The 22124-nt window shown below is 49.3% G+C and overlaps 1 protein-coding gene across 4 annotated transcripts in view; it reads right to left on the reverse strand.

Annotated features, from left to right (window-relative positions):
- Positions 1 to 22124, reverse strand: part of scaf8 (SR-related CTD-associated factor 8) — a 54512-nt gene that overhangs the window by 20601 nt on the left and 11787 nt on the right. For 3 of the 4 annotated variants that reach the window (XM_076027508.1, XM_076027510.1, XM_076027509.1), the window contains exons 3-20: positions 17548 to 17592; positions 17134 to 17295; positions 16384 to 16540; positions 16158 to 16285; positions 15729 to 15908; positions 15571 to 15650; positions 15380 to 15491; positions 15128 to 15259; positions 14831 to 14940; positions 14104 to 14297; positions 13899 to 13999; positions 13635 to 13748; positions 13293 to 13449; positions 12664 to 12794; positions 12434 to 12566; positions 12292 to 12336; positions 11749 to 11973; positions 7667 to 11300 (exon numbers count right to left, since the gene is read on the reverse strand). In XM_076027508.1, coding sequence (XP_075883623.1) covers positions 9184 to 11300; positions 11749 to 11973; positions 12292 to 12336; positions 12434 to 12566; positions 12664 to 12794; positions 13293 to 13449; positions 13635 to 13748; positions 13899 to 13999; positions 14104 to 14297; positions 14831 to 14940; positions 15128 to 15259; positions 15380 to 15491; positions 15571 to 15650; positions 15729 to 15908; positions 16158 to 16285; positions 16384 to 16540; positions 17134 to 17295; positions 17548 to 17592 — 4323 coding nt within the window. In that variant the 3' untranslated portion in view covers positions 7667 to 9183. Of the gene's footprint in view, positions 1 to 7666; positions 11301 to 11748; positions 11974 to 12291; positions 12337 to 12433; positions 12567 to 12663; positions 12795 to 13292; positions 13450 to 13634; positions 13749 to 13898; positions 14000 to 14103; positions 14298 to 14830; positions 14941 to 15127; positions 15260 to 15379; positions 15492 to 15570; positions 15651 to 15728; positions 15909 to 16157; positions 16286 to 16383; positions 16541 to 17133; positions 17296 to 17547; positions 17593 to 22124 lie in introns of those variants that run through there. The other variant, XR_012926768.1, reaches the window with a different exon arrangement.

Here is a 22124-nt window from a genome sequence, read left to right on the forward strand (position 1 = left end):
TTGCCTTATTAAGGAGAAACAACTTTTTATTTGTGCCTCCGATGCAGCCAAACCTTTGGAAACACACAAAAAAAATATCTGGCAAACATTTAATGACAATAATTGAAATTGAGTAAAGGGTGCCTGAAAACTTTTTTTCCACTACTCGATATTCCTGGACAGCGAATGGAGCATATGCATAAAACTCTTGCACAGAAGAAGAAGAAGAAGTAGAAAATGAATCCATGGGTCAGTAGAGGTCAGTGTGGACTGACGTTGAAGCAGACCCTCGCACAAACCCATCACTGCAACCTGCCGCTGCTGCTATAGGCTGTATTGAACCCACGGCAGCAGTGCCGACTAACCACTGCACCAACTAGAGTCCACGTGGATGAAACAACCACACGGTAAAAAGAGTTGAACTTCACAAACACCTCCAACCCTCCCAACGGCTGGAAGTGACTTTTTCGGCTCGTGTGCCAAATATATCAAAATGAAAAGTCCGCGTTTGCCTTTCTTCCAACGGTCCGCAGCGGCTAATTGGCGATGTCCTTGCGGGAAAAAAACGACATTTATTCAACTCCATTCGGGTTCTGAAGGGTAATTTGCAGCCTCTCCACACACAATGTAAATCGGACCAATAAAACTCTCCTCCCTCCCTCCGCCAGTCGCTCCCTCCCTCTTCCAGTCTCACTCTGGCTGGGTTTCATTACGGGGGGCAGCGGTTCAGAGGAGGTGTGCGGGCGAGGCTGCGACACGCTCCGCCAGGGAGGGAAGCAATAAGAAGGGATGGAAAGAGGGATGAGAGGAGGAGGGAAAAAGAGAGAGGAGGAGGGGGGGAGCGAGGGAGGGAGGGGAGTAGACCGAAGGAACTGGGGAGGAAGAGGAGGAGGGAGGCGAGCAGGGGTGTAATAAAGGGTGGGGGGGGTGGAGGAGGGGAGGAGTGAGAATGGATGTGGAATCAGATGGCGGCGGCGCTGCGCGGAGGAGGAGGAGGAGGAGGAGCGAGAGGAGGAGGAGGAGGAGGAGGACCGCGTCAGCGCTTCGCCGCTCGTCACTCGTTTGTCATTTCATTTGCGGGGACTGCACGGCTCAGGGTGCATCGCTCCCCCGTATCAAAAGAGGACAAATCATCCCAGAGAGGAGCGGCGGGCGGGGAGGCCGAGGGAGGGGAGAGGAGGTGGGGGGGTGGGGGGGTGGGGGCGGCAGACAGACAGACAGACAGGAAGGTTAGGGGGAAAAAAAGCTTCATGGGAGCTTCATCTGTTTTTAAATGAACCGGTGTGTTTGTTTATCATTTTGTCTGCAGCCTCTCTATAAGTCCTCAGGCCTGACAACACGCACGCACGCACACACACACACACACACACACACACACACACACACACACACACACACACACACACACACACACGCCAGTGACATCTGCCACAGACAGGTCCTGTCACGCCGGGCTCTCTGCTGGGGCCGCCTGTCACTGCTGGCCACAGCAACGCCCTCCCTCCCTCCATCCCTCCATCCATCCCTCCCTCCATCCATCCATCCATCCCTGTGTCACGCCCCCCCCCCCTTCAGGACGGGTTCAGACCATTCAAGTGATCCACATTTACACTGGAGTGTGTTTTCTCTCTGTGTGTGTATGCATCTTCAAGTGTGTGTGTGTGTGTGTGTGTGTGTGTATAGGATGAAAAGACTAGGATGGGTGAAAAAAAAAAATGTGTGGGAAAAGATGAGAGAGAGAGCGGAAACGTGCACGTGTGTGCGTGCAACAGCTCGGCAAAGTCACTGCGGGCCTGCTGGCCATTAATAAACATGATCATGAATGTTTAATCCTGAGTCAGTGGGGGTGACAGGGGAACCCTCCTGGGTGATACTGAGACACACACACACACACACACACACACACACTGGACAGATTGGAGGAGCAACAGGAGGGACGTTTAAAGCTCCTCAGATCGGGGTTAACTCCTCGCCAAAAGGGCATTAGCTCACCATCCCCTTTCAAAGCTAATGTACGAGCCGGCTGGTTGGTTCACCACCTCAAGCCCACCCCCCACTCCTCAGTAAGGCAACGTTCAATACACAGTCCCGCAAATAAAACACAACAGGAAGGGGCATCCAGTAAACCAACTGTGGTCCGCTCAAACTACGACACTTTTTTCAACCATAAAGTTCTTTTTCTAACGTACCAGTGAAAAGTTTGGACACGCCCTATGAATTGAATGTCTTTTCTTTCATTCTCATGACAAATGACATTGCAGTTTCTCACTGAAGGCATCAAAAGGACGTATGAACACACATCCTCAGAATAGCCACCGTTCATAAAAAGCATATTTAGAGTTATTGAACGTCTTTTATTCGACAAAAAGGACTCAAAGCAGCAGAACACAACACAGGGGGAGTTGACGATCCTGAACGTCCCTTTGAATGTCTGAACTCAGCCCCCCCCCCCCCCCCCCGTCTGCCTGCACGACTGCGGCGAGTCGGGAATTCCCTCCGTCCTGAATGAGAGAGACTGTGTCTGCTCCGTCTCTAGATGTGGGCTGTGTGGGGGAGGGAGGGTGCGTGTGGGGGGGGGCCGGGGGGGGGTGGCACCTTCGTCTCGCCGCCGTAAACAAACCCAGTCAGACAACAGAAGAAGGTTGCGGGGCAAAAACACTCAACAGGGAGACAACTGAGGCTCGTCTACATCGCAAACCAGGTGTCACACCTGCAGGAAGGAGCTGAGTCAGACCGGAATTACCACATCTTGTTATAAGGTGCATCCTAGACAGATAGATAGATATTTGATGTGGCTGTCGTCGCGCACCTACAGTAGCCGAGTGTGCAGGAACGCGAGGACGCACGACTGGAAAACAGTTTTTTTTTTTTGTTTGCTTTTTGTCAGAAAAATGTTTCAAGCCTTTATTTCCACGTGTGAGACTGACAGCGGCATCCTCGGTTTGTCCCCCCCAGTGCATTTCAGCCTTCCGCTCATTTTCAGGCACAATGTGCCGCACTGTCAGTCACGCGCTCTCTTTCACTCACTTCACTCACACACACACACACACACACACACACACACACACACACACACACACACACACACACACACACACACACACACACACACACACACACACTTTTACTCAGCAACCCCATTCCCACACCATCTCGCAGCGCACACGAACGCACGGCGGGCCATGAAGGTCACGTTTTCTATCAATTTTCACATCGGTACTGCAGGAAGTCCACGAGAGGCAATGATCAGTGGAAGAGGGAGAAGAAGAGAACGGAGAAGAAGAAGAAGAAGAAGAAGAAGAAGAAGAAGAAGAAGAAGAGAATGATGAAGAAGAAGAAGAAGAAGAAGAAGAAGAAGAAGAAGAAGAAGAAGAAGAAGACGACTCATGTTCATGGAGGCCTCACACTGTCTGAAATTTTGGACCTCATTCCAACAATTCCCAATCACCCGCCTGGCAGCCAGACACCCAGCAGCAGCTTGACATTAAAGCACATGTTTTCTACATATCCCATGATATATCTTTGCTCCTATGAGGTGGGTCACCAAAACACTCCATCGTCCATCTGCTGCTGCTCCGGCCCCCCTCTGTTGAATTTTAGAACCCATTGTGGCCCCCACCAGTCAAAAAGCTCGGTCTGGACGCTGAAGTGAATTCTGCATAACGTGGGATCTTCAGATCAAAGATGAATTTTTCCTTTCTCCAAAATCGAACGTATCCCTTCGCTTCCCGACGGAGGCCACCAACAGGGCCGACGAGGGCGGGACAACGGCAGCGGATGAGCGAGCGGGCAGTCACACGCCACCGTGTTCGCACTAATGAGCTTAATTCCGCAGTGCCGCATTGTGTCACCGCTGACACACAGCCAAGAGCCGCCAAAAAGAGTGGAGTTTAAAGGAGGGCCATTCAGTGACGGGGCGTGTAGGCCACAGATAACACTCACGACGCACAAACACACACGCGTGCGTCTAAACACAACGACTCGTGCAAATGGGCGCTTTTTTTCCATCCTGTTTCCGACGTGGTTAAAAGGAAGAGAGAGAGAGAGAGAGAGAGAGAGAGAGAGAGAGAGAGACTAAACACTTTCTTCTTTTTTTAACGTCCCGAGAGAGGTTGAAGAGTAACGCACTCATAACGGTTGAAAACAAAATTAGGCCCCTTGCTACCCTTCAAAGAACCCTAAAGTGGGGCAGCGTTCAAGTGCACAATCCAAAGACGTGTCTGGATTTGTTGCCGCCTGGATTGGACAAATGCTCACTCCTGGCGGCCTGCATCACAAATACACGTCTGTATGTAGTTTTTGAAAAAAATAATAATTAAAAAAAAAACAACAAATAGAACCAACTAGCGGTTGACCAGGAAGTCCAAAAGTAGCCATTGAATTAGCTTGCAGATCCTTCCGTCGATGAAAACGACCTTTCACTTCATTTGATCTAACATTTCGGCGCAGATTCAAAGAAACTATTTGAAACGTCTTCAAAAGAAAAAGTGGATATGATCATCAGTTCTTGAGGCGCTACAAATGAGGCGTACACATGAACACAAATTTACTGAAGTCTCGAGGTTTAAAGCAGGAAGCCCTACGGCTCATTTCCACTGTGGGCCTTTTGGCGTTGAGACGAAACAAAGGACGAACCAAAGACTTCAGCAAAGAAGCAGCCACGCGCTTCCCCCCCCAGCCTATTTTACCGTTGCGTAATATTGTCTCCAATTTTTCACTCAAGCGGATGGCGAGTGTGGGTTATTTTACGGGTTATTTCATCCATTCATTCGACAACTCTGATGAAGGAGGTTCATTTCCTGGCTGAGGATAGCCAGCAACAAATATATGCGACCTCATTGGCCGGCTCATTCCCGAACAATGGGTCTTAAGCACGACATGCGGTTTTTAAGAAGCTTTAACGTGAGATATTTTGCATATTTTTCGTTAAATCCTGAACAAAAATTGCTCCACTTGCAATTCGTTGCGCAGAAAGCCACTGAACCGCAGGCATACAACACGTCCAATATTTTTGCTTACTGAAGTCTAAATATGCTGCTTCCTGGAGCTCTATAGAGTATTTTAAGGTAATTAACCGTGCCATGTAGTCGGGGATGAAAAATAAAGATCCGGAAACAGGGAAAAATTGGCGGGACTCGAAGGCTAGAAACCAAGCAATGGGAGATAAGAACATTTCCCAATGTTTATACGTCTGAAAAACAGGTATAATGTGGATTTCACAGCGCTGGCGACCAAGAGGGCGACTCCTGCGCCGACCTTGACCGTCCTTGACCGGCCGCCCTCCCTCCATGCCAACTAACCAGCAAAGTGTTGGCCACACAGACCAAAAGTTTCTGGGTGAGACGCGCGGTCCCGCCTCCTTCAGAGTCTGCTGGCTCTGATAACTGTGGAGCCAGACAGAGGAAACACACTCACACACACTCCAAGGGTGGTGAGTAATTACGGCGGCTGCCGAGTGTGTGCGCCGAGATAGGGGATCCCTCCGCCGCAGTACCATGCGGACGGAAGACAGATGGCCTCGCTCGGTGCCCCTCCGCCCCGCCGGGCACAGGCTCCACCCTTCTGAGAACAGCATCTCTGGGTGTCTCGCCGTGGCCCTGGTCAATAGCTGCAATCAATTAGGAGTGCAGCTATGGGCGAAGGCGCGCAAAAAATAAAAACAGGCTAGGTACCCCCCCCCTCAAAAAAAGGACCTCGATTCCGTTTATGACGGCACGCCGGTATCGATCTGAAACGGGTTCAGAAAGACGATATCTGGTAGAGTCGTCTCATCTCACGCGGCAGCAAATGTTTCACGCCCTTATCGTTTCCTTCGTCTGCCGAGCCTGCGGTTTGTTTGGAGAGGAGGACTCTCACGACTGGCTAGACTCTGACGGGCTTTATTTGTTTCTCTCTCTCTCTCCCTCTCTCGGGGAGAAAACGTGGAAGGTGAAAAGAGGCGAGCGCACTGCGGAGCTGTCGCAAACCTCCGCTGCCGCCGCTGCAGTGCCACACTGACCTCCAGTGGTCAGATGCGGTAGTGGCGCCAAAGACGGCAGAAATGACGCTTGCTGTAATGAATTTCTTGCCCGACCATTACCAGAACTAATCCCAACATTTCCTTCTAACAGGGCAATTTGCACATTGGGGTTGTAAATGTTAATTTTTATTTTTTGACTCGACGTGGATTTACGATTCCCAGACACGTGCTAATTATTTTCAGGCAAGGATCTCGGATCACGATTAATCTTAATGGGGCTTCTCACAGCAGGAAGTTCTGACCTACAGAGGGGGTACGAGCGGTGGATCATTAAGAACCCCACTGCCACTGTGGTTTAGCTGCTCTCATTAGTTACCATGTGAGCAGTAATCCTTCGCTAAAGGTCAGGCCCACTGTGCTCCAGCCAGTGAGTTCTGAAGGAAGAAGCGCAAACGTCTCAGCAAAAAGCTAAAATTAGACAAGTACGGAACAGCAGCAGTTGGCAATGTAAGTGATTAATTGTGTGGGGGGGTTTTTTTGGACATGAAAATGGCAATAAATATCACGGGCCGGTCATAGGGGTGGAATACGGGGGGGATTCAAAGGGCGAGCGTGTCACAGCTTGGTGCAGGGAGGGTCAGCGGGAGGCTGAAGCACACTGCCTGCCAAAGGCCTTTTAGGAGCAGAACAAAGAAACATAAAAGCGTCATTACATGGAACAAACTGATCCATATTTTAAGCTTGGATTTTTACTGCCTCGCAATTCCCCACGGTGCAAAAAAAAAAAAAAAACAGAGCCAGACCGCACTGACATTCGCACAAGGGGTTTGTGTACTGGTGTGGTGTGACGGGCACTGTGCTGGCACAACGGGGTGTTAGTATTATTGCTTCTTTTGGAAAACTGAAAACTACAAATCTGGAGTCCCAGCTGCAACGCTATAACCCAGCGTCATCTATTCCTCTTTTGACAATGCTGAAAAGATCAAGTCAATTCAATTAATAGCTGAGGGGCCAAAAGCCATTTAGATCCTTAGAGATTTAATTTTTCAATTAAAAAAAATCAACAAAAAAACAAAAAACAAAAACGGGTGAACTGCATTTCACTGTATTGTAATCAGGGAGAATTCTCTAACTTAGGTTTCCTGAATGCAAGTCGTGCATTTTTTTTAAAGACTTTGTGCTGACTGGGCATCACTCTCTCTCTCTGTTTTTACAGTGTTGGCTGGGAGGTTGAGATGGAGGTTGGAGATTTTTTTTTCTGACGGGGGGGCATTCTCTCCTAGTTCTCTCAGCGCCTCTCAAGGGTACAGCTCCACCTTTCGCCTCTTTTTTGTTGAGGTAAGCACCAGATGGCTGACTTTATTTAATTAATTAATTTTCTTTTAATTAAATTGTCCCTTCAGAATCCTTTGTTTGGGAATATGTTGAATACTTAACTACGGTACGCTCCTCCACCTTTATTTCTAGGTGTCAAATACAGCTCACTGCAGTGACTGATTATTCTCAGGTCTGCTGGGCGTTTTCTTAGAATTCCGAAAGGGTGTACCAGATAAAAACCTGACCTAGGGTCCAGATTTTTTTTTTTTTAATTTAATATTAATATTAATGAGTAAAAGTTAATTTCCTACATGGACGTCTTGTGGTTGTAGCTACGTCTCGCTCGGTGTGGATGTGGGTGCAGAAAGGTCTGCCCTTGTCGGTACTCATGACAGCAGGAGGGGAGAGAAATCTGACGCACCTTCAACTTTTATTCAACATCACAACTCCGGTAGTTGACATTTGGTCTGAGAGAAAAGCAGGCTATGGATTTTCTAGTAATGTGTCTCAACAGAAAAAAGCACTACAGGTATGAAATGAGTAAGAGACAGCAAGGTTAAAAACATGGCTACAGGCCTGCATGCACAGAAAGATGGAGTATATAGACTTGTTCTCCTCTACGCGAGTGCTTTACAAACTGCCCAGCTACCGCGAGGGGGATGGTTTCGCCAGTCAATTTCCCGAGCGTGGGTCGCACAATGTTCATAGCACTCTCCGAAAAAAAGCCAAATCCACGCAGCAGTCTGGTGTACATCACGCAGTAGTGTTGGGTAGCGACAAATCCATTCAGAAAAAAGGCACAATCCCGTCCTCAACAGTCACCCAGCGAGAAAAACTCAAGGGGAAACTTACAGGCTGAAGTCGTCGAGACTAAAAAAGAAAAAAAAAGAAAAAAAAAAACACAAAACAAACAAAATAAAACTACAAGTCCCACGGTTTGCATCCAACAAAGTGCTCTGTGGATCAGATGTTTTAGCAGCAACTTGAGTTACAAGAACATCAAATCGACTAAGTTGACAGCACACCATGTGTATGAGCCTGCAAAGCAGTCTGAACGTTTTCCGCTGGTCCTGCGTGAGAAAACAGTCCTAAAGCATGTGTTTTCAACAAACAAAGCATGTTTATTTCAAACTAAAACAATATGTACCCAACATCAGAACATCCATCTGTTCTCGGTTGTTTTTTTTCCCCCTCCCTCCCCACTTCGCCCAGCATGTTATTTTTCTGTTTTGTGTTCGCTGAATGATTGGAAACAAATTACAAGACATTTATTCTGGGAGTACATTTCCATGTTTTCATATTTAAAAGTGTTTTTATTCCTCCTATTTGTCAGCGGCTGCACTGGTCTCGCTAGAAAAAACGTTGTAGGATGCCACAGACGCGCTCCTTGAAAACGTTTTGCAGCAGCATTTCGACAGAGGCGCAAAAAAAGTCAGAAATGGAGGTGTGTGTGTGTGTGTGTGGAGGGGGGGGGCAGCGACCGCGTTTTCAAGTATTTTCTTTTCGTGTGTCTGCGTTCCGTCTGGTTGCCGAGAAAAGCCACAAATCGTTACGCTCTTCCATAGGAAGGTCAAAGCTCAATTTCCTAATATACAATTGAAACATTTTGGTAGGCAGTCGAATAAAATTCACCGAGATTAGATTAATTAAAACGAGTGGATTGGTGATCACAACTTAAAAAGAGGGAGAAAAACAAAGCGACAAAAAAAAAAGTCTATCGATATATCGGCTAAGAGACTTCTATTTAAGTACAACTGGTATTCTGTGACAGGTTAAAAATATCATTGTGTTATTGGTTGTTAGGACAATAACTGGTGTGAGTCAGAAGTCATCGTGTCCCCGGTGTAGTGGTGTGTTGTTGCTTTTTTTGCGAGTACAGAGAAGAAGAGACAACTGTACAAAATGATCTTTTACCTACTGAGTGATGATTATGTCCCCTCAGTGTCTGTGACAGTGTCTAGCTCGGGCTGACTCGCAGCGTCCTCCGCCGGCTCACTCTGATCACTGTCTACGTCCTGAGCGGAGGCAGGACGCTGCTGCTGCTGCTCCTCCTCCTCCTCCTCCTCCTCCTTCTCCATCTCCTCCTCCTCCATCTCCTCCTCCTCCATCTCCTCCTCCTCATGCTGCTGCTGCTGCTGCTCTGGTTCTGTTACAGGGAGCAGAGAATCAGAGGATGACTCTTGAGTGAGCGCCAGGGACGGCTCGGGAGAAGCCTCTGGGGAGAGGTTGGGGGAGGGGGACGGGGAGGGGCAGGGGGAAGGCTCGGGTGTGGGCTCAGCCTCGGCGCCACTGCCGCTGCCGCCGCCGCTGCTGCCGCCCGCCATCCCGGGTCTGCTGACCCACTGGGGCTCGGGCGAGGCGGCCCGCCGCGGACTCGTTGTCTGCTCCTCCAGAGAGGGAAGGGAGGTCTCTTCAAGGGGGCTGGCGGCAGCAGTTAGGGGTGACCCGTCTTCTGGGGTGTTGGTGTTGGGCTGGGGGGCGGTTCTGGAGGGGGGGCTGGCAGGAGGGGACACCGCCGCCGCTGCCGCTTCCGCTTGCAGGGGGGGCGACTCGACAGACTGGGCGGGGGGCTCGGCAGCGGGGCTTCCGTCCTGGTCCCGGGACGACTGGGCCGGGAGCGGCGCCGGGGCCTGGGGAAGGGCTTCAGTCAGGGGGGTCGGTTCTGCCGCTGCGTGGTGGCTGCCGGGAGGTGGGGACGGGGACTTGCTCTGGGTCTGGTTCTGGTTCTGGGGTGCGGGGGGGCAGGGCCCCAGCAGGGACGGGGGCTTGCTGGGCGCCTGGGGCAGCAGCGGTGACTGGAAGCGCGGCTGCAGTGGCGCCGCCTGCGGGTTGAGTTTGAGCGGTGCCATCATCTTGGCCGGGCCGCCCAGGTTGGGGTTGAGGGGCGGGGTCGGGAGCAGGGGGGTGGGCAGGGGGAGGAGGGGCGTCCAACCGCCGCGCTCCCGGTCCCGCTCGCGGTCCCGGTCTCGCTCCTTGTCGCGCTCCCGCTCGCGGTCCCGGTCGTGATCGCGGCTCCGCTCGCGGTCGCGGTCCCGATCCCGGCCTCGCTCGCGGTCCCGGTCCCTCTCTCGCTCCCGGTCTCTCTCTCGGCTGTGGCGGTTCCCGTTCATGTCTCGCCGGAAGTCAAAGTCCCTCTCGTCTCGGTCTCTCTGTCGGTCCCACGGGGGGCGCCGTCGCTCGTCCAGGTCCTGGTGCAGCTCGCTGTCGAACGGGGCGGCACCACCGGCGCTGGCCGAGCCGGCCCGGCTCCAGGCCTGAGGCCCTCCGGCAGCTCCCGAGCTTCCGGGACCTCCGGCGGCTGCCGCCGCGGCTGCAGCTCCGGCTCCTACCCCCGCAGCTCCGGGACGGCCGTCGAAGCGGCCCGGGAAGTTCTGCCGCTCCTCCTGGAAGCCTTTGGGCCCGCTGGGGGTCTGCGCTCCACCCCCCCGCATGCCGTCCCGCTCGTCAAAGTCTCCCCTCGCCTGGTTCCAGCGGCTGTCGGGGGTGAAGCCGGCCAGGGCCTGCAGGCGACCCACCAGGCTGCTTCTGGCCGGCTGAGTCCCAGGGGTCTGGAGCAAAGGAGGTCGTCCCACTGCACCTCCAGCCGCAACACCGCCGCCAAGGGGGTCCCTATGCTCCGGGGGAGGGGTCCTCAAAAGGCCCGTGCTCTGCTTCTCCATGGGCGGGAAGCGGTAGTCCTGGTCTTTGCCCTCGTCGGCCCCGGACGACTCGTCCTCCACCTTGGGCAGGTTGTCAACCACCAGGTTGGGGGTCCTGCTGAAGGGGTCCAGCTGGGGGAAGGGAGCCCTGGCCCCACCGCGGACCTGGGCCTGCAGGGCGGCGTCGAGTAGGCCGGCGCCGTGCTGCCCGGGCCCCTGCTGCATGAGCAGCGGGAATCTGCCGGCGGCGCCGGGCTGCAGGAGGCCCGGCCGCACGTCCAGCGGCAGGAGGCCGGGCATCCTCTGGCCCGCCAGACCCGCCTGGTGGAGCGGGTGGGCCAGGGAGGCGGCGGACGGGTGCATGCCCAGGAGACCCATCCCACCGCGGACCGCCACATTCTGCATGCCTGCATGGGGAGGATTGAAAGAAAGATATTCATTAAAATAAATCAACCCATCCATTTTCAGTACCAGCTTATTCCTGAGCTCAGGGTCACAGGGGTCTGCTGGAGCCTCTCCCAGCTGTCATAGGGCGAAGGCAGGGCGACACCCTGGACAAGCCGCCAGGGGCCACATAGAGACCAACAACCATTCGCACTCACGCACACACCTACAGACAATTAGGAGTTTCCAGTTGACCTCACATGCATTGTTTCTGGACTGTGGGAGGAAGCCGGAGAACCCGGAGAGAACCCACGCAGACACATGGGAGAATGTGCAAACTACACACAGCAAGGTCCCGGGAATCGAACCGACAACCTTCTTGCTGTGAGGCGGCAGCGCTAACCACTGCACCGCTGTGTCGCCCATTCAAATAACGCAGCAACATACGGTCAAGTGCGGTGATGGCGTTACCTTGCAGCGCCAGCTCAGCCGCAGCATCCACGGCGTCCGCGGACTGAGCCGCCTTATCAGCGGCAGCTTGCTGAGGCTGGACCCCCATCGCGTTGAAGAGGCCGGCGCCGGGCATGGCCGAGGCCATGAAGCTCCCGGGGATGGCGGTGGTCGGAGGAATCATCGCCCCGAACGGCGACTCCTTCATCGCGTCCTGGCTGGTCACCACTGGAGGCTGCACCAGAGCTGCAAGCAGGACACGCACATATGATAAAGGCATTTATCATATCATATGCACATTGCAGTTGCTCACTGAAGGCATCAAAGCTACGTATGAACACACATGGAATTACGTAGTAAACAACAAAAGTGTAAAATAACGCAAACACATTTTAGATTTAAATTCACCTCTCATAAAAAGCATATTTAGAGTTATTTAATGTGATTTTCTTTGCTGCATAATTGCATGTATCTTGCTCATATATTTGATGTCTGCAATGTAAAAAGTTGTAAAGATAATTGACTAGAAACTGGTAACAAAGCAATCGCAGCCTAAATACTCACATGTTGTGGCTGATGTCACGCCTGCCTGCGCTGCCTGCATAAAACCTGCACAGCAAAAAAAAACAACACAAAATGAATAAATAAATGACTGGGTGACAACAGTGCGATATTAATACATGGGACCAGGAGGAGGATCATGTACCTGGTGGAGGCTGCGATGCATTGAAGCCAGCCCTGATGAAGGGCGGTGGTCCGTACCCTGGGGGAGGGATGCCCATGGTAAAGGTCGGGGGCACCAGGCCCACCGCACCGGGGACAGCCTGGGCCACCGGGAGCTGGTGGAGAGACACGCACGCACACGGAACATGTGAGGTTTTTTTGCAAAGCGTTTTATTCAGTAGACGAGCCGTCGTCCATCAACAGATTGGGTACCTGCACAGGCATCATGGCGACCTGCTGGTTGTACGTCTCCGTCAGGCTGTTGGATGCAGCTGCAGTCTCGCCGGCTGCTGGCTGGATCGCCGAGTCCTTGGCCGCCTCGGTGTTCTTAGCAGCTTCCCACTCTGCGGAGAGAGAGGACAGAAAGAACACAAACATTCAGCTCCCTGCCAGTGGATTGTTTTCTGCTGGAATCTTTGTCGGCTTCCGTGTTTTGGTTTGATTAAACCGAGTGTCACGAGCTCTCGAGCAGTGTTTTTCAACCATTGTGTCGAAGCGCAATAGAGCACCGTGAGATAATGTCAGGTGTGCTGTGAAAAATTACCCAATTTCATTCAATTGGTCTAAAAGAATATAGCTGTCCATTGTTGAGTGACTGAGCAATAAAAGGAACGTAAGCCTATTTTCCTCTTGCAATCCCTCCCAGGATATCAGCTCTATGTGGATCTAAACAGGTCCAGGCTTCACCCTGAGTGAGTCTCAATAAATTAAGAGACTATATTGTCATTATTAGGCTGAAAAGTGTCATTTTATATTTTTTTTTCAATGTAAAAAACAAAAAAGTGCTGTGGCTCAGAAAAGGTTGAAAAGCACGGCTCTAGATTCAGATTATATCTCTTCACCATCGTTAACAGTCTCTTGGTCAATGATTCCTCCTTCGGCGAAATCGTCCAGGTCGTCTAGTTTGACCTTCTCCCAGGGTATGTAAGTGACTCCCAGGTCCACGTCCCAGAACTGCTTGTACTCCTGCTTCACTCCTTTGTTAAGAGCCCACGCGATCTGCAACGCGCACATAAACACACAAAATTGTGGATTTTTTTTTTTTTTTTAAGAGCGGATCTCTGGTAGCATCTCACATGACTGGAGGGCTAAATAATGTCAAAATTACCGCTGAAGGTCATTGCAAAATGACATTAAAGGAAGCCACAAAGAGAGCACAATCGAATTAGAAATGGAAGGGGCACCTTGATGACTTTGGAGCCGATCTTGAAGGAGCCGGTGCTGAGCTTCTGGCGTGCGCGGAACGCATCTTGTCTGTGCACCATGCAGATGTAGGCGCAGCCTCTGGGAGGAATCATCTGCAAGTGCACAAAAAAAAAGAAAAAGAGAGACAAATCACATTAGGTGGGACATAAAAAGGTTAAACAACAAGATGCTGCCACTGATCACCGATAGGGGAAACTAGATTTGGAAGTCAGGGAGCTAGAAAACAGGGGCGGCAGACTCACGTTGATTGACTCGATCTGGCCAAACTCTTCGAATAAGTTGGTGAGGTCTTGCTGCGTGGCTTTCTTGTCCACTTGTCCCACCCACAGTGTCGTGCTGCACACTGCGCGAGAGCAGACGGCAAAAGGAGAAAAAAAAAAGAAGATTATTTCACGTTGCGATCTGCGGGGACGGTGGACTGGAACCATCCTGAAGCCATCGACTTGCCGCTGAGAGTCTTGGATCGTATGGGGGGCAGGCCTTTCTTCTGCCGCTCCTTCTCTCGCTCCCTGGCGCGTCTCTCGCTGGAGTAAGACCGCGACGACTTCCTCTTGCGGTCTCGGGAGCGCGAGCGCGACCTCTTGCGGTGTTTGCGCTTCCGTGAGCTGGAACGGGACCTGGACCGCCTCCTTTTGGGAGACCTGCACAGAGGAGACAGATTGATTGATTTATATTTTGTGGGAACAGATTGCATCGCTTGCAACTCTTTGCAATTGTTTAAGTCAAAAGCTTGGACGCCCCTTCGCATGCAATTTTTTTTTATCTTTACAATTTTCTACAGATAGATACAGAATACATGAAATATATGAGTTAGATATATGTAATTATGCAGCAAAGAAAAAGTATGTTAAATAACTCAAAATATGCTTTTAATGACAGGTGGCTATTTTTGCAGAATATCAAAATAAAACCTGTTTGAGTTATTTGACACTTATTGTTTCCTACATAATTCCATGTGTGTTCATACGTAGTTTTGCTGCCCTCAGTGAGAAAATGCAATGTCAATAGTCATTCAATTCATAGGGTGTGTCCAAACTTTTGACTGGTGGTGTATATTCAACGGGTCAATATTAAGTGAATGGATCGATCGTCCGGAATGACAACTTCTAGTGATTTTTAAGAGGTGACAGCGGAAGAAACAAACGAGACAGCGGAAGAAACAAACGAGACGAACCGCGAGCGTGAGCGTGAGCGTGTTCGGGAGCGAGTGCTGACAGCCTTCTTCTCTTCCGTCTCAAAGATTTCCTCCTCCATGCCATCAGGACCCTCATCTAGATCCATGTCCTACAAGCAAAAGGTCATTTCAACACGCACTCAGAAAAACCACATGATGCAGAAAATTCAATTACTCCATAATCTAGTGTAACCTTAATCTATGCGTCAAAATGGTCTTACTGTGCAATAGTGGACACAAAGCAGACTTTCGAAAGTACAAAGACTTGGAGACTTCAGGGAAAGTGGCCCGACATACCTGCTGCTGGTTGTCTATGGAGTCATCCAGCTTGCTTGACGGCTCAGGAAGCTGTGGCTGGCTGCTGTTCTGACTGTTTGCAACGGAGTTCTCTGGCCCAAAAAGTGAGTCCTGCCCTTCAATGGTAATTGCCTGAAAAAAGGAAGAGTGGGAGCAATGTAAACCAACGCATGCGCTCAACCGTTCGAGCGCAAGTTCAAGCGCAGAGCCTCTGGAGGAAACAGATTTGGGTGACGTGGTGGTTGCAACAACCTTCTGTTGGTGCTCCAAAAGCTGCTTCTGAAACTGCTCCAGGTTCTGCTGCTGGAGCTGCTCGGCAAGCTGGTGAAAGAGGGAGCTGTTGATGGGCTCCGACACCATGGGCCTGGAAGCGGCAAGCGGACGTGACCGTTAAGTGACCGTGGAGGTGGGCAGTCGTGATAAATGAACCGAAAGACACTCACAGCTGAGACGAGGACGTTTCCTTTTTGGATTCTTCGCTGCGTTCAGAGTCGTTGCCGAAGTCGAACGGGCCCAAAAGTTTCTGCGTTAAGACAAGACACCAATTACATTCCGAGTCTTTATATCTGGGAGACGATGCGTTGCTGACCTGCGGCAGTACCTTGTTGAAAGAGGAGACCCTTTGCTCGAGGGGGTTGAGACTGTTGGCAGTGGCCGCAGCCGTGAGCTGCGCCGTCAGCGCTTGCAACTGCACCACCAGGCCGGCGTCCAGGGCCTGCAGCAGGGACGGCTGGAGCTTCTGCTGCTGCTGCATTTGCACACTCTGGACCAGTTGCTGCAGCTACAATGGGCAGTTTAGGACCGCGTTAAGACAATAAATCAATCAATTATATGATACACTGCGTAAGAAGGAACTCCGTAGTTTTGCCGGCCTCAGTTCCCATTTGCATATGTCTGCCTGTCTCTTACGTGTGTCTCTCTCTACCAAAGAGACTAGACAAGTGTTTTCCAAGTGTACAGTGAGATAATTCAGGCCTGTGACTCACTGCAGGGCCCAACTCGAGCCGAGCCTGCAGGGAAGGCGACTCACCTGTTGGCCCTGAGGACTCTGCAGGATCTGCGCCACCGCGGCCATAGTGTCCGTGTTGGTGATCTGTGACGCCCAGTCGGGCAGACCCTGAACTATGTTGGCTGGCGTCGCCGGAGTGGCTGGGGTGCCTTGACACACAGAACGAGGTGTTATCGAGGTTGGCCGGCGCGAGAGAATGTTTGGAGTGGGCCAGCTTTCGCTGCACTCGAGCAACGTTTCGACTGACCGGGCGTGGTGTTGTTGACCGGAGCGGCGCTGCTGGGTATGACCGGCGTGACGCTGGGGGGAGGGATCCCCGCCGCCATGTCTAACAGGGGCTGGATGATGTCACTCTTGAAGACGGCGTTCTTTTGCCAGAGATTAAGAACCCGCACGATCTTGCTCTGGTAACACATTCAAATGTACACACACACACAAAAAATTAAAACTATGAATAAAAACTGACTGGTATGACAAAGTAAAAAAATCAATCGACAATATGATGAGAAGCAACTTTAAACCTGAAATTCTAAATTTCAATAATGTGAAAGGGCTCACCAATGGCTTATGGATTTGATAGAAATGATTTCTCCTCAGCTACGACTGCTTTTAATTAAAATCTTTGAGTAATTATTTAAACGAGGACTGTCACAGGGGTACAGAAACACATGCATCATGCAGGAGGGAGGAAAAAAAAAAGGCCTAAACTCTGGCGGCTGCGGTAGAACGTCACACTGTCAGGTCCATCCATCAAAGTCTCTCACAGACCAAACCCAAACACACAGAACTACTCAGTTGGCCTTCAAATAAAGGCTGCAGTTTGTTGATTCAGAACCGCTTCTGCCGACTCCATGTGGCGGTTGATTCATTGCTTTAAACTGCGGCCCAAGGACAAAATCGAGAATAGCGCGCCTCGGATACAAATAAATACAAAAGAGCAACGGTTTGCAAAGTCGGAAAAGAAAGAATAATAATGACAACGATATAAAGTCCTGACCTTGTCATCTGAGGGGCAGCGGTAGAGGTGCTGGAACGTGGAGATGATGTTCTTGCTGAAGCGCGGCGCGAAGACGTCCTTCTCCGTGCCAAACTGGTGTCTCGACTGTCTGACGATGGAGTCGATGACGTACAGCCCGGGGACTTTGTATTCTGGCTTGCACTGTTGGCAACAGAACCACGTCAGTCTGTGCGAGAGTCTACGAACTCGTCTCCATGTGCAAAGAACCGAAGGTATTTAAAAAAAAACCACACATTTATTTAAAGGGGTCCCATGATGAGAAAGTGACTTTTTCCAGCTCTTCAACATGTAATTTAGCGTTGCTGGCATTGCAACTCACAGCAAAATGAATGTGTTAAATCTGGAAGTGGCCATAATATGACCCCTTTAGGTGTATTCGTCGGGGCCGCTTACCTTCTGTATAAACTTCTCCACACTCTGGACAACATGTTTGTAAAACTAAAAGACACAAAGAAAGAAGAAAAAAATGAGTTGAGCAATCTGCATATGGTAAAAGAGCTTCATTGGTATAACAATTAGGCTTTACACGATCACGATTTTTGTGCCGATCAGTGAGTTTAAATAAACCAATAACCGATCACTGATCCGATCACGTGAGGGGCAATAATTGAATCACTTGTTTATGTACACCCCTTGCCTTCTCACTTTCCCGACTATACGGACGAGCACTGTCCAAAGTTCGTTTCGGAGTTTACTTTTCTTTTTCTTTCTCCGCGCTGCGTTTCTTGAACTCGACATGCTCCTCCGTGTGTATCTTTTCCGAGTGCCTGATTAAATTTGTCGCGTTGAAATTTTTTGGCGACGTTCCCCCGCGAGGTACTGTAGCGTTGCATATATTGCAGATAGCTTGTGCTATGTCTGTTTCTCTCACTTTGAAAAACTTCCACACCTCCGACATGTTTGTTTGTGTCGCCCATGGATGTTGCCGTCGTGAAGATTCAAAGAAACTTTATTGTCCGTCACACAGCGACAGTACTCAAAACAGGAAGAGGCACAAAGACGAAAATGACGTTTTTTGAATCATGAATCATTAGCTCTCGGATACAAACAAATAAACATGTCGATGCTGTGGACACTTTGGAGTAAATGAGACAGATTAAAAAAGTTTCAATGCGACCATGACGTCATTGATCGGATCGGTGATTTATGGCATGACGCCCGATCACAAACATTTCAAAATATGCCAAATATCGGCCGATCCGATACAGCCGATATGATCGGCATAAAGCCTAATAACAATAACATGATGGCTAATCCTAAGGTTTGTATCTCATATTAAAGGAATGTACATAAAGCTGGCTGTTAATTTGAACCTGCCAACTCTCATCCCTTTTTTTCCCCGTCATTATAATTCTAAGAACGAACAACTTATATATCCTGCACTTCAACATTGTAGACAAAATTTATAAAGTAGATTAGAGAAAAGAAAAGATAGATAGATAAATAGATAGATAAAACTAGAATAGATGTGATTTCGTGAAGTAATATTTATTTATATATTTGTTAAATCAATGACCTTGAAACAAGAGGAGAGAAACAGCCTTTAAAATTGTCATAGAAGAGCTTTGTCTTCAGTGACATGAACAGTCTTGCAAGTTCTGCAGTCAGCCAGCAGAGGGAGTCAAAGTACAGGAGATACAGTGAACATTAACGCATGAACTGTTGAGCTCTAAAAAGTTTTAAAGGCAACAGACAAAAGCAACAAAAAGCCATTGTGCAGACGGTGATCTTCATAACAGGAAGGGGAGGTTCCTAATATTCTAAGCCATAGTGTTCATAGTGTTTGTCTGTCACAATCCTTCGGTCACATACTTCCTCAGATCGTGCAAAGCACTCTCAGTGCTTCATGTTTAGTGGTCATCCTGCGATTTGGAAGGGAAAATGAAGGTGACCAGAGTGAGGAACGGCCCGTCAGTTCTCTAAGTTGAAGAGATGAATGTCTCAAAGCTTTTAGGGGAAAAGGTTCCTTTAATTTATTATTATTTTAATCTTATATTAAATATTGATGCTGTTGAGTCTCATCAACACTGTTCAAAGAAGCTAGATTTGCCCCAAAATGGGGAAAGCCATACAAATTTAATTGTGGAAACAAAAAACAAGCATCCTGTGTGCCAAGTGTCCAGGCATTTATCTTTTTCCCAACAGTGGCCAGCGAAAGGAAAATTTAACAGTAGTACGTCAATTTATTCTAAAGTAATGAATAGAATTTATCTTTTTTTTTTTTTTTTTTTTTAAGAAGTCAGGACCCTTCAACAAGTAAGTTGAACCATTTTCATCTTCATTCAATCAACTGAAACTGAGGTAAAGAAACAACAGGAGGCGTAAACACCAACACAGACAATCATTTCCAACGTAAATCCTTGAAAACCCAACGGGGGCCGCGCAGTAACGCACAAGATCATCCTGCACACATGAATACAAGAAATGATTGTGTGTGTCTCACGCACAAAACCCCGCTTGATCTGACTGATCTGATTTCTTAGCGACGCCTGAATCATCCTTGAAGGACTGCAGCCAACAGAGGAACCAAACCCACTCTCAACTGCGCTGCTACCATTCTCCAACAACTTGAACTGACCCGAATCTGCTGCATCCATTACTTGTTGATTCCATTTTTAAAACTTGCCTTATGGTTTTCGTCAGAATTATATAAAGGTCTAAAGCTAAAGCCTAGCCAAGGGTGGCATAGGGCGATGTTCATCGCACCTACAGACAATTTAGAGTTCCCAATTCACCCCTCGTGTTTTTGGACTTTGGGAGGAAGCCACAGAACCCCGAGAGAACCCACGCAGACACAGCGAGAACATGCAAACCTCACACAGAAAGGCCCCAGGCCCACGATGGAGCCTACGACCTTGTAGTTTAGAGGCGACAGCACTAACCACTGCAGCACCAAAGACCCCAAAAAGGAGGAAAAAGAGACAAAGACTGTCCAGAGTTCATGGTACAAATGCTGAGGGTAATAGATAAAGTGTCGGAATTAGAATTAAACCTCGTTCTAAAAAGGAAACCTATTAGCTGGTCATTATTTAAAAGACTGCAACCGTACTCACAATATGCTTGTGTTAAAACAGAGGACGCAATTTCATCGGCCTTAAATTCAGCGCATGTAACCTAGGTCTGCTGGGAGTGCCATTTGCCTCTTTGAAAACACACAAACGAGCCAATAATGCTGCAGGAGGAGTATGAACAACACTCAACTCTGGTGTCTCTTTGAAATAAGATTAGACTCCATGAATTTGCAATATTATCCATGCAACTTGAAGGTACAGTTTGGGTGTCTTGATGCGAGGTTGCAATAGGGACTCGTGGCCTGTCAGTGGCAGAAGTCACGTTTTCACAAACAATCCCTGTAAATTGCCACCTAAAAATTAGATTGATGGATGTTTCAGTGGGGAAACTGCTTTGTCACACTACAAGTTCCTAGAGTGCAACTTAAGGGTTCATTCTCGTGGGTGCGGGACTGAAACACTGAAACGCGGTGGCCGCCACGCACGGCTGGCAAAAGAGAAAGTGATGCAAATGTGCGAGCCGAGGTAGTGTGTTGTTCCTGTTCACGCTGTTCAGCTAATTTAGTGCCATGCGGCACAGCCTTTTGCCAATGCAGCGTACCATGTGCACATTTCCAACGCATTTATTTCCTAAAAACCAAACGCATGTGTCGAATAACGCACGCCGCGCAACAAGATCGTGAGAATGTGGAACGCGGCATGGCGTGGAATTGATGACCTTGGGTGCGATGTAGTGGAACAGGACAGGACTGCTCGAGGTTCCAGGCTCCAGCAGTAAAAGGTTTTCGCGCCACGGAAAATAACTAACCAACTATTGAAAGTTTGTAGGTACACATGTTTGTCCCTATACCTATAGCTCACTTTCGTAGATTTTGGGCACTCCGCACCAATTGAACCTTTTCCTATGGGACTGTAGCCCTCAACAAGATGATGTGTTGTACTACGCTGGAGATGAGCTGTTTGGGCTGGAAAACAGGGGATTTACAGGTATGCAGAGCCCAGAAGTAAAATCATATGAGTCTTGCGTCACATCAAAATATCTGAATTATCCCTTGAAGGCATGTGTCTCAATGACATGTGCCGGACATATGGTAACGGATGTTGTTCCATCTTGTAAAATGTCAAATGTCAAACTACAGGACGGCACTTTGCGATGCCAAAATGAAATATTACACAAGCCATGACATTTGCTTCTTCATCAAACGTCCACGACCCTATAACATCGAGTGTGAATAAGCCAGTTTAAAGTTTAGATGCAGAAATGTGCTCTTCACTGCGCAACTGCGGTAAGACACAGAAGACATTAGAGACACCCGGATCATACTTTTTTGTACATTTTTGACTGTCCTTACAACGTACTTTTTCCTACTTGTAGCCTTACTTGTGGCTGCAACAAGCATGGATGCTGTGATTCCGATCAAGCATTGAAAATAGGCCCAATGCTGGCCCGACAACCTGGATCAGAGCCGTGTGCGGGGGGGGGGGGGGGGGGGGGGGAGCTGATCCAGCGCGCCAGTCCTAGCACTCTGTTCCATAAGTCCGCTCCAGCTCGAACTGTACTACTACTCTGGGAGCATTCCTGCTGTCATGCAAACATTTCACAGACACAGTCGTTTTTATACGACTACTAACCTAATCGAGCACAGTCGTCCTGCACCCTCATGCCACCGACATTACTGGAAACCTTTCAGAGACGTGCGAGAGGGCCACGGAAAGCATGCAAAAAACAGCTTGGTTTATTGCGCCGGACAACCAACCACTACCAGTGTTCAATGATTACTATTCCATTCAGTACGTATTCCATCTATGTTCCGACAGATTATGTATCAGTCAGAATAGAAACAAAAAACACGCTCTAATTCACTGTCATTGGATTGGTTTCGAAGATGTGGAGATTAAAACGTTGGATGGCATCCCTTCTAACGAGTTTAATTAAAACTTGGGTTTTTATTCGAAAGG

This window comes from Nelusetta ayraudi, unplaced genomic scaffold (genome assembly GCF_046127955.1).
Source record: "Nelusetta ayraudi isolate G7.1 ecotype Tasmania unplaced genomic scaffold, CSIRO-AGI_Nayr_v1 ptg000021l, whole genome shotgun sequence".
NCBI lineage: Eukaryota > Metazoa > Chordata > Actinopteri > Tetraodontiformes > Monacanthidae > Nelusetta > Nelusetta ayraudi.